General features: G+C 37.6%; 1 protein-coding gene across 1 annotated transcript in view; it reads right to left on the bottom strand.

The window, feature by feature from the left end:
• Positions 1–338: 338 nt before the first annotated feature.
• LOC114028624 (potassium channel subfamily K member 16-like) overlaps positions 339–12,547 on the bottom strand; it is a 37,548-nt gene continuing 25,339 nt past the window's right edge. Inside the window, exon 5 of the mRNA XM_027842886.1 lies at positions 339–1,794. Coding sequence (XP_027698687.1) covers positions 1,460–1,794 — 335 coding nt within the window. The 3' untranslated portion in view covers positions 339–1,459. The remainder of the gene's footprint in view (positions 1,795–12,547) is intronic.

Consider the following 12,547-nt stretch of genomic DNA (forward strand, 5'->3'; position numbering starts at 1 on the left):
TGAAAGGGAGTTAACATTATTATTTCCCTCCCCAGCCCACCCATCATCTTGGTTCTCTTTCTTTCTCCATAGTGCTCCCAGGCCCCTGGGACGTGGGACATGTGTTGATTTCAAGTTGTACTCTTGGGTTGTCACTCTGAGGATAATATAATATATAGGTCATTTAGTCTGTAAAAGAGGTTTAAAGAGCTGAGTATCTGGGGACCGTGTATAGGCACCAAAATGTCTGATATTTCTGCACTCTGAGGTACACGGCAAGGAAACACTTTGAACTTTTGCTGCTTTGATAAGTATTTATTGAAATGACTTCTTAGAAATATCATTGAAAATGACAGATGACATAATTCAATTTATCGCCAATATCTTATCAATAGTCTTCAAACTTACTTCTAGAATTTCTTGACAATCAAAATTCAAATAGATTAAATAATCCTTTTTTGGCCCATTTTGTATACTTCTAGAAAAGATAAATCATCAAAGGAGGTTAAAGAGATAATGAAAGGGGAAAAAAATCGCTGGAGTATTCAGGGTGCGTGGCCTTGTAGTAGACACAGCTTTCCTTCAAATTGGGCCTTACTATCATGGCTGGTTGAGTACTTCAGGGGATATCACATGATGGCTTGTTGGCATTGTTCAGACCTTTATTTGAGAAGTGCATTTAATTCAAGGCTCTATTTTAAGACAGACAGTTGGAGGAACTGCAGAGGATCAACAAAATGTCAACAATGACCAAAGGACTGGAAATAAGAACCTATGGCAAGTGCATACCTTTTCTCATGTGTCCCTTACATTGGCACAGTAATCTGGAGTCTTCAAAGAGTTTTCATTTGGGAATCATTAAACTTAAAGGATAGTGATGACACTGAATGTTTATTTAATACCCTCTTTCAGTGACATAAAGAATTATTATAGGGGGATGGTAATCAGGTATTCATCTTCTATCTGTGCAACATGGAAAATGGATTTAATTTTCAATAGGTACAACTGAGAGTATTTATTTACATTTTAGATTTCTGAGTTACCCTAGGTGAGAATGAGTTACTATCAGCCTGGAAATCCTCGTGCTTAGGCAAATTTAGCTTGCACAATGGCATAAGAAAGCTAGACTACTGTGACTGCACCTACTAAATATTTGGCAGTCAGAAGAGCCTCTGCTTCAGTTGTTAATCTCCAGCTCAAAAATCCCAACAATTCTATATATATGAGTTTTCCTCTTTTATATAAATACTAAAGTGTAAATGGAAAAAGAAGATATCTAAGCCCACCATGCATAATTGGGTCCTGTCGATTACAAGTATGATCACATTTGTCATTGTGAATATAGAAGCTTGCACAAAAAAGGTTTGATAAAAAGAAATGGGGTCTCACAATTCTGTATGACTATCATCTTCTCTTCAATAAAACCTTTTACAAAACATAGCTCACCAAACACCACAGTATTATTTCAGTTCAAAAGGCATCACAAGACAGCTTCACAAAGAAAACTGGTTTCTTTCTTTTCTTCATTGTCCTTTTCTGCTGTTTCAAAAACAAATTTCTGAGAACCTTCTTCAGTATCCAGTGGTAAGGTCTCATTAGGAGAAGGGCTTGCACACTGGAATCTTTTCAGGCTTCTCCCATTTTCTCTTCCTACTTTTCCCATTTTGTGGAGGTCTTCAGCTATCTTTTTTTCTGTGTCTTCCAAAAATCTGATCAACAAATTAAATAGAAGAGCAATCCAGGCAAGGCCAAAGAGAATCCAAATGGCTACCAGGGCTCGATAATAGGAACAATATTGTTTCCCAGGCTGTACACCTAGAGGTAGGAAGCAAATCAACGAAAATTGACTTTAGTGTCGATGTTTCTTTTTTTATCATACACATAACAATTTCCAATCATAGTAGGGGGCATTCTCCATTTGGCAACCTTCAGTTCTTCAAGTAACTCATTTTTAGGGAGTGGATGCAACCCTTCCATGTAGCATATAGGCTTTGAGGATGGCTGAAAATTTTGTCACCCTGTGCCCAACCTGGTAATGACCTCTCCAGACTTAGCAATTATTCTCCTCAGATGGCATTCAAAGCACTTCATAACCTTCAAATCACCTAGTCCAGCACCCTTACCTTTCCTGTCTTCTTATCCTTTAAAATTGTTCAGTCATTTCAGTCATAGCCAACTCTTCATGACCCTATTTGGGGTTTTCTTGGCAAAGATACTGGAAGGGTTTGCTATTTCCATCTCCAGCTCATCTCACAGATGAGGAAACTGAAGCAAACAGGGTTAAGTGACTTGCCCAAGGTCACACAGCTAGTAAGTATCTGAGGCCACATTTGAACTCACATCTTCTTGACTCCAGGCCTGGTGCTTTATCCACTCAATCACCTAGCTTCCCTTTTCAATTCCGCCCACCCACCCAAATACTCTGTGCTCCAGTGACATTGGTCTCCTTACTGTTCCTCACACAAGACACTACATCTCCTGGATGTCCCTCAGGCCTGGAATTCTCATCTTACTCATCTCTGCCTTCTCGCTTACTTGAAGTCCCAGCTCAGATCCTACCTTCTACAGGAAGACTTTCCTAATTCCCCTTAATTCTAGTGCCTTCCCTCTGTTGTTTACCACCAGTCTGTGTAGTGTATAGCTTCTTTGCACATAGTTCATAGTGACTTGCATGTCCATTAGACTGTGAGCTCCTTGAGAGCAGGGGCTATCTATTGCCTTTCGTTGTATCCTCAGTGTCATCTAGCACATAGTGGGTGTTTAATAAATGTTTATTGACTGACTGACTCAGATGACCAGCAGGCAATCTATCACCTGACCAAGCCTTGCCAGGTTGTTACAATATGCCAGACCCTATGCCAGCATTGGCCTACCTTTAATAATCCAGGAGCACCTTTACATCTCAAGTCATCAGAGCAAGACTTTAGAAGCTATTCAGCAATAAATAATAAGGATAATTTATCGACTTAATCATAGACTTAAAGAGATAGAGGAGACCTTAGAGATTGTTTTACAGATGATGAAACTGAGTTTCAGATTAGCTCAATGACTTTCCCAAGGCCACACTGTAAGTTAGTAATATGATCAGTGATATGATCACAACCCAAGTCTCCCAAATACCTATCTGGTTGTTTGTTTTCCAATTGAAAAACAATAAGAAATGAAGAAGTTTCTAAAGAAATGAAAATTTCTATTAATAAAAAAACATAACTCAGCTTACAGAAATCAAATTACCCGCAACTTGAGGTTAAGTACAATTGTCGTTTGATTCCCAGGTTGAAAGGACCCCTTGGAGTACATTGACCACACCTGCTTGGCTTTGGGTGCTTTTTTCTCTGGGCACTCCAAAGAGAGCAACTAATATTTCAGATACACATCAATGTGATCATCAATTTTCTACTACTATTGGCTGATAATTTTAAAATTAGAAATGAAAATAGATAATCTATCACACAAAATATGATTGTGATGGAATACTATTATGTTATAAGAAATGTTGAGCAGGACACTCTCAGAAGAAATTTGGAAAGACTTACGTGAATTGATGCAAAGTGAAATGAGCAGAACCAGGGGAACATTGTATACAATAACAGCAGTATTGTAAGATTGTGAAGGACTTAGCTATTCTCTGCAATACAATGATGCAAGACAATTCTGAAGGACTTTTGCTGAAAAATGCTCTAAATGAAGATCAAAGCATACTTTTTCTTTATTTTCCTTTTTTTTCAAAATCTGATTTCTTTCACAACATGACTAACATAGAAATATGTTTTGCATGACTGTACATGCATAACCTATATCAATTAGCTTGCCTTCTCAATGATGGGGTGAAGGGAGGGAGAGAGTTAAAGAATTTGGAACTCAAAAATTTTTTTAAAAACCCCAAATGTTAAAAATTGTTTTTGCACATAATTGGGGAAAATAAAATAATAAATTACATATATATAAATTATACAAGATTGTCCCCAAAGAGGTTCATATTAAGGGAATAATGATACACCCTTTCATCTGGGCATGATAAATAGAGTGTTAGAACCCAGGAAGACTCAAGTTTAAATCCTGCCTTTGCCACTTACTAGCTAAGTGACTTTGCCAGTCACTTAATCTCTGAATCTCAATTTCCTCATCTGTAAAATGAAGATAATAATGCCTTATAGTCCCAACCTCATAGAGTTCCTAGGGCATTCAAATGAGATCATATATATAAAGTCCTCGGAAAATCTTAAAGCACTATGTAAATTTCTCCAGGAAGCATGACACAGTTAATAGAGAGCGAGCCTTAAAGTCAAGAAGACCTGAAATAGAAGACTGTGTCTGACTTAACATTAGGGACCTGACTTTGGGCAAGTTGCTTGATCTCTCAGGGCTGGAGGCAACTCTCTAGAACTATAAACTGCGTAACAATTAAGGAATTGCATTGGGAAAGAAAGTTTTCTCACTGGGAACACCCCATGCAAATGTAATCATAGATTCAGATGCATTTCCATTTCTATATAAATGTCAGTTAATCAATATCATAAGCTTTCATTCCTAACAATTTCACTTATTTGCTCTTTCAGGTTCTGACAGCTTTGGATTTAGGGTCACTCTGCCTCATTTAGTATTAATGCAGCTATAAATGTGAAGGAATAATGTCATTTTCACAATCACTGAAGCTCCATGTTGCTCTTTGTGATCTCATGAAAGAACCAACCACACAATTATACATGTTTTATTTCCCCACTCCCCTCCCCACCTCACCTCTGGGGCCTTTCAAATATAGATGTTGTTGTCAGTAAGAACACTAACTATCCAGAGTGTGATTTAGGAGTCTGCCAAAGACACAATTGGGATACATGTGAAGTCTTGTGGCTTGTCAAGCCAGAACACATTCACAAAGTCTATTTAAATGAAGCATTAACACATACAGTCCCAGAACAGTCTAATTTTGGCTCCTCACAGTTATTTAATGAACTGGCTTCTAGGGAAGGAGTAGGTGGAAATCCTGTTTCCATACAAAACAATTGTCTATTAACAATCTATTCTGGCCAGCAGGTAGGAAAACACAATTTACTTATGATTTTGTCAAGGCCAAGGTTTACTAACCCCTGTTAATAAACTGGGGAGAAAAAAAAAACTTAAATAATCAGTGAATTTTTTCTTCTTATACAACAAACACAACTAGCAATCTTCCAAGCCAATGGATCAAGACACATATTATATGGAACAAGTTACATACCTGCCATTTTAAGTAAACCCATACTATTTGGTTAGCCTAAAGTAATCCATTCTTCAGTGAAGTCTGAATGATTTTGGTCCTGCTGAGTTAGTTAAAAGTATTTATAATGCAATATATCTGCAGGCACATGTTAGATCATAAACATTGCATAATGTTGACATAAACAAGTACTAGCCATGTAATGCAAGAATCTTGGATTTGGTCCTCTCCATAATCTTTGGTGTTTGTGTATTATAGTGCTTCTGATCCAAATAGATTTTGAAAAACCAATGATTGGTAAGTTTCATCGTCTCCATTTTATAGCAGATAAACTAAGTACAGAGAGATTAAATAATTTATCTAGTATCAACAAGGGAGATAGTGGTAGAGACTGGAGTACAGCCTAGTGAGTCATACGTCTCATCTAGATTTCTGTCCTCCAAAACCTAGTTTGTAGAAAATTTCCCACCCCATCTCAACAAATATCACATCAGCGTATATGGTCAAAAGGCGTACTTTTCCTCTGAGACCCTGGAGGTTGAGCTCATTAGTGAGAGAGAACTCTCTCAGGAATAAGGCTTTGCCTTTGGCTCTCAGCCTCTAGTGGGACTTCACTTCTCCATCCTTGGCCTCTTTATTTGCATTAGAGTAATGCTAATTTCTTTTTCTTCTTCCCTTTTTGGCCTTAGAATTTTGCTGGGTTTAGGTTACACTCTGTGGGAAACATCTTTTCTTAGGATACTGGTTTTACCAGGCATTTCTGTGCTTATGATGAACATTTGCAAAACAAACAAACAAACAAACAAACAAAGACCTACTGTAGAGAGAAGTGCAGTTTATGTTTCAACATCTGTTGTTGGAGATGAGGAGGTAGAGAAATTATCCAAAAAAACTTGGTAAAAAAAATCTAAATGAAATCAATATACATTTTAATATTTAGTTGCATCAGTACAAATGTGGACATAAAGGAGGGTAGCAAAAAAGATGTTGAAAAATATGACTTAGGAATAACAAATAAGAGTAGTCAAAGGCTCATCAACTTTATAAAATAATGAGTACCTTCTTTAAGAAAATAGGGAAATACTAGACATGGTGAACAATAAATAACATTACACTTTTTATATTATATTTTAACAACAGTTAGGAAATCACTAGTTTGTAATGTGTGTCATTTCTGAAACAGCGATATGTGGATGATAATTAACTCATTAGAGCAAAGACAACTCCTTACCAAATTAGGCAAGATTAGAAGATACTACGTGGAACATTGGCAACTCCAATTTGACCTATTTAAGCAGTGTTAACACTGAAAAATGAGAAACAGTTAGAAAAACAATTGGCAACATAAACTACCATCATTTTCTGAGGAAGTCTAACAAATGTAAATCAGTCAGGACAATGAGACCAAAACAAAAACAAAAGACAAGAAAATCCCTTAGAAAACACTTGAACTCAATGCTAAGCAAGGGTAGCCCTTGTTTAGACTCAAAATCCATTTATAACATTTAACAGAGGAGAATGGAGGAAGATTTTGAGCAGTGTCTCCTTATAAAACAACTAGAAGCAGTGGAAGGAAAAACAAAATATTTAAAAAGATATAATGGAGATAACTGTTTAACAACTCTGATTATTAAGTGAGACAAAAAACAGAAGCTTATTGTTTGCTATAGATATTTGCTATTGTCATGGTAGGCGTCCAAGGAAGGGAATAAATTAAAGAGGGAGTCTCCATTCCCCAGACACTCTTTTTGGAAAATGGCATTGTGTTAATTGCATCAAGTCCTGGCACATTGCTGAGTCACTTAAAAGAAATCTATAATCATTCAAAAGAGTTCAACCTAATTATCCGCACAGGAACACCCAAATGGATGAAAAATTTCTATTGTATAGACAATGATATTCACTTGGATGGACAGTTGATAAAGTTGTTCTCTCTCTTTCTCTCTCTCTCTCTCCCTCTCTCTTTTTCTCTCTCTCTCCCCTCCTACCCCACTTTCATGCATATACATACACATATAACACTGTATTAATTACTGGTCCAATTAACTGGTACAAGAATAATTGACTAGGTGCAAGAGATTGGGCTAGGTGGCATTTGGGAAATTGTTCAGTGCTTCTAATGACTCCAAACTCCTTCCGGAAACAAAGGCTTATCTTTCATTACCAATATTACTTCCAATGATACCATATGTTTGTAAATCATGAATTATCAGTCTCTAAAAGAATTAAAGTTCCAAGTCATACACAGGAAAACAGAGAGCTGCATGATGGTTGGGAATAGACTGCTGCATTTTTTTTTAATCATTGAAGAATTACTCTGGAGCAGCCACATAAAGGATTTTGTTAGAGACATGAATTATTGGAAAAGCAGATGGGATAGTCACATAATGAGAGTGAGGGTAATTTAAGAACAGCATGTGTAATCACCAATTTTCACTCACTGGCAAATAATCTATAGGGAAGCCTCTAGAATTTTGACTGGATACCTGTCCAATAGGTCAAGGCTTAACACAGAATAAGAAGGTTAAGTTAGATTGTGATATATTCTGTTAGAGGCAATAGTCACATTGATGAGATTGTACATCTATCAAAATATTGAAATAAGGTATGGGTGCCCTCTTTGTAGAAACTCAACGTTAAGGAAATCTACAGAATAGAAAGAAATTAATGTATAATTAAATAAAGACATAGAAAGACTTATGCAATTGAATTCAAGGAATGGAAATTCAGTCTTGCCTATGGTGAAAAATTGTAAATTTATTCATCTTTTTTTTAATAATACATGGAAAACCTGATCCCCTCTAGCTATAACATTCTGAGATCGTGAAAAATGTCCCAGATGAGATAACTTTATATTGAAATTCTTTTTGTATTTCACTAAACCAACATCCATCTAGGGACCTATGTTATATTAAATTTTGACATATAGTGAATAGTGTTAAAGTGAGTTTGAATTGTAGAAGTTAAATCAATTTCTGAGGTGTCCATCAACTGCTGAATGCTGAACAACTTATGTATATGTTGGATCAATCAATCAATAAACATGTATTAAGTGCCTATAATATGCCAGGCACTGTGCTAAGCACTGGGGATTAAAAAAAAAAAAGAGGCAAAAGACAGTCCCTGCCCTCAAGGAGTTTTCAATCTAATGAGAGAAAAAATGTGCAGACAAATATATACAAAGCAAACTATATTCAGGATAAATAGTAAATAATTAACAGATGGAAAGCACTAGACTTAAGAGGGATGGGGAAGGCTTCCTGTAGAAGGTAGGATTTTAGGTGGGACTTAAAGAAATCCAGGGAGGTCAGTAGTCAGAGAGGAGTAGGGAGAGTGTTGCAGGCTTTGGGGATAGCCAGAGAGAATGCCCTGAGCAGAGAGATGGAATGTCTTTTTAAGAACATCCAGGAGGCCAGTGAAATGTGATTTAATAGACTATTATTGTACTATAAGAAACGATGAAGGGGATGGCTTCAGAAAACGAGAGGATTTATATGAGCTGATGCAGAATGAAATGAGCATAACTAGTTGAACAATTTATACAACAGCAGCAATAATCCAAAGACAAATAACTTTGAAAGGTTTAGGAACTCAGATCAATACTAGAACCAAGCAGTTCCAGAGGACTCAAAATGGAACATGCTACCCATCTCTTGAGAAATGTTAGACTCAGAGTGCAAATGTAAATATTATTTGGTGTAGGGGATGGAGGGGAGGAGGAGATTAAGGGAGGGAGACATGACCAATTCAGGAATTTGTTTTGCCTGAGTATATGTGTTTGTACCAGAGGTGTTGTTTTTCTTGCTTCCTCAAGTCGGGGGGTGGGGCAGGGTTAGGAGTGGGGTGGGAAGGTGGAAGGGAGAGATGTGAATCTGAAAACAACATAAAATTTAATTTAAAAAAATTAGACCTGTCTATCCAGATTCTTACCAGAGCAGTGAAATTATTCTTTTTTAATTCCCTAGTCTTCCAAAATTTTGGAACTTGGGCATCAGAATACTGATTCACTCAGTACAACACCACCACTAATAATAATAATAATACTTATTTATTATAACTGACATTTATATAGTGCTTTAAGGTTTGAAAAAGTTTGTATACATATTCTCAGTCCTCACAACAACCTTGCAATAATGCTCCAAACATTAATCTCCCCATTTTATATAGGGAAACCATAGAAGTTTAGAATTATGCATCCAGGATGCAAATCCAGGTCATCGCTGACTGCGAGTTCAATTTTCCTTCTAATATGCCATGCTACTTTTTTCCTCTTAAAGTCATTTTAAAGTTTCCCAGACACAAAGCACTCCAGTGTAGGCAAGGCCATGTGGATCTAATACATGGCTACTGTGTAAGCTTAAGGCTCTAACACAATCACAAAATTCTTCACTTGGGAGATGGGTACTTTAAAATAGAGATTTATATGTTCTATTCTTCCCCCAAAACTATTTGAAACAAACAGCTTATACCATGATGATGTGAGATACCACACCAACTGTAGGTTCCTTATGTACTTTTCTAATAAAAGGTTGTGCCCTGCAGGGATACCATGGCAGGAACAGCTTGTGAGCAGCATGCTTGACCCATCATTAAGACAAAGAAAACATTAGAGGAAATTCAGCACAAAAAGAACATTTTTATTATGTTTACCCACAGCATGAAAACTAACAGAAGAACAAAACGTGGGTCAGATGTTATAACCATATGCATCCAGTTTCAGTGGCATGTCACCTGGCAAGGTCTAACTAGCATTCCTTTCACCCAGGGCAAAAACAGTAGAGACGGGGCAGAGTTGAACAGAGGACAGTATAATGGGCTTGGGGTAGGGAAATAGTCAGTAGGAGCCCAAGTATACCCATTTAACAGCACATGGTTGTGGTTTGTCCCTCATTCTCGAAGAGCACCGGGGAGATGATGACCTTAATTGCAACTGACTTTGATTTGAGTGAGGGAGGGCTGTGCAAAGTCACCAGCCTTGCTTTCTCCTCCAAAGCCATCTGGGTAGAGCAGCCACCAGAGAGGCTAAATTTTGGAGTTTGAAGGGGAGGGGCAAGATGGGCCCTGGGGGAGGGATGCCATGGCAAAAGAACCATGGAGGAGTCAGGATAAGGATCAGGGCTTCATTGACTAGCAGAGGACTGTGAAGCATAGAGATACTTATCTCTAAACTCCTGTGAGGAGGAATTGTACTTTTCCAGATGCCAATACCTGGGGAAAATCTCTGGTTGCCCTGCCCTAGTTAATGGCCATGTAGTTACTGAAAAAGATGACTAGTTACTCAGTCAGTAACTAGACAGCTGTGTGACTTCACTTAAATCCAATTCAGGCACAAGACAAAATATCACCCTATGATGTCACTGGTCCCCTTAGAAAATGAAGGTTGAATAACAAAAACAAGCTATGTGACCTAGGACAAGCCCCACATCTCTAGATTTTAGTTTCTTCCTCTATAAAATTATGGGTCTGTTTTAAATGACCTGGAAGTTACCTTCTAGGATCCTAAGATAGGAGGGGCTCTGATGATTCAATAAAGCAATCGATTTCTCTTTCATTCTTCTGCAAAGATGTTTGTGAGACCAATTTGTTGGAAAGTCAGGGTCTTCTGCCAAATGTTTTTATTTTAATTTACTAGCATTCAGTTATCCTGTATCTGACAGTGATTGGTAGAAGAATATATTCCTGCATCTCAATGCAGTATTTTTGGTGAGGCACACCAAAAATGTAGAGTTAATCTTTACAGCAAGTATAAGTAATAAGAACTGTTCAGTTTCTGTGGTTGGGCACCTGGATGCTGGCAATTTCTTGTGGACTTCATCATAGATTCTTTTAGCTGAAAGAAATCTTTTCAATTTGGAATATCCTTTAGTAAGACCTCCATGCTTCTTCCATTGTTGAGTTCCTTCTGGAGCCTCTATTTTGTGGAGAGGCCCAGGCCAGTCTTCATTCTCCTCCTGGCCCTGTTCTTGATTTCTGGACTTCAAAACCCTACCCCTGCATCAAGTACTATTCATGTCCCCCTTATGCTTTTCAGCAGTGGATACAGTACCACGCCTGGAGTTAGGAAGACCCCTCTTCCTCAGTACAAATCTGGCCTCAGACACTTGCTGATTGTGTGATCCTGGGCAAGTCACTTAACTCTGGTTGCCTGAGTTCCTCATCTGTAAAATGAGCTGGAGAAGGAAATGGCAAACCATTCTAGTATCTTTGCCTAGAAATCCCAAATTGAATCACAAAGAGTTGGACACAACTAAAATGACTTAATAACAACAACAACTTCCCCCACTTGAATATAAGCTCTTGAGGACAGGACTGCCTTTCTTTCTGCTTTTACTGGTATCACTGGTGCTTAACATTGTGCCTAGCACATAGCAATTTCTTTCTTCAAATTATTTCATAAGAAAAAGAAAGCTGGATAACATAAATGTTTTCTAGTCCATCATTTTATAGAGTATGAAACTAAGGCACTAAAGCACCTAACGTTAACTGACTTGTCACCCAGTCAGTCACACACAGACCTAGGAACAAAACTCAGGGCTCCTGACTTCTGAGTTCTTTCTTCTATACCATGTTACCTGTCTTATTCAGATTTCTTTTGTGATTGGAATTAAGGTGAACATATACAAATTGGAATAAGATGTTACATTCATGTTCTTCAGACTTGATGTTAAAAAATAATTTTTATAACCAGAATGCCGTTGTTTCTTGGTTGACCATGAGTGGTAAGCCTCTCTTCAATCTGTAACTGACCCCATACTCAAAATCTTTCTAACCAAATGATACCAATTAGAGTGCTTAAACTTCTGTTACAGAGTAAGCAAACATAGAGTAAGCACCACACCACAATGAAACATCAAAAAAGATGGCTTTCTAGAAGCATCAGTGAGCTGTTGGGAGTTTGGGGAAGAGGAGCTTCCCTCATTCAATATGTATCACACAAAAAGAAACCTCTGTCAGTATGGAAGTCGCCTCCACAAATGGAACCTCTTGGCCAACAACTTTGGTTTGTAGATGTTTGCTTGAAAACAAAACTTTTAGGTATTATTTTTCCCTTTCTTTGGCACACTGATTTTTAGGAAGCAAGAATGCCCATTAGAAGTTGTCCTAGATTTTTTATTTCATTGGTATAGGAAATGCCTGCTAAGGAATTCCCTCCATCAATATAGACTATATTCTTAGAGCACTGCCTGAGTACACTGAGAAGTTAAATGACTTGGCCAGAGTCATACAGCCGGTATGTGTCAGAGGTGATACTTGAACCTGGCTGGCTTTCCATCTATGTATGATGTGTCCTTCACACATCTACCTATGTTTTGGGGGCAAGTTTTCTGGACAAGTCACTTAACATATAACACATAACCTAGGACAGGCAAT

Source organism: Vombatus ursinus, unplaced genomic scaffold, assembly GCF_900497805.2.
Source record: "Vombatus ursinus unplaced genomic scaffold, bare-nosed wombat genome assembly UNPS02014893.1, whole genome shotgun sequence".
Lineage (NCBI taxonomy): Eukaryota > Metazoa > Chordata > Mammalia > Diprotodontia > Vombatidae > Vombatus > Vombatus ursinus.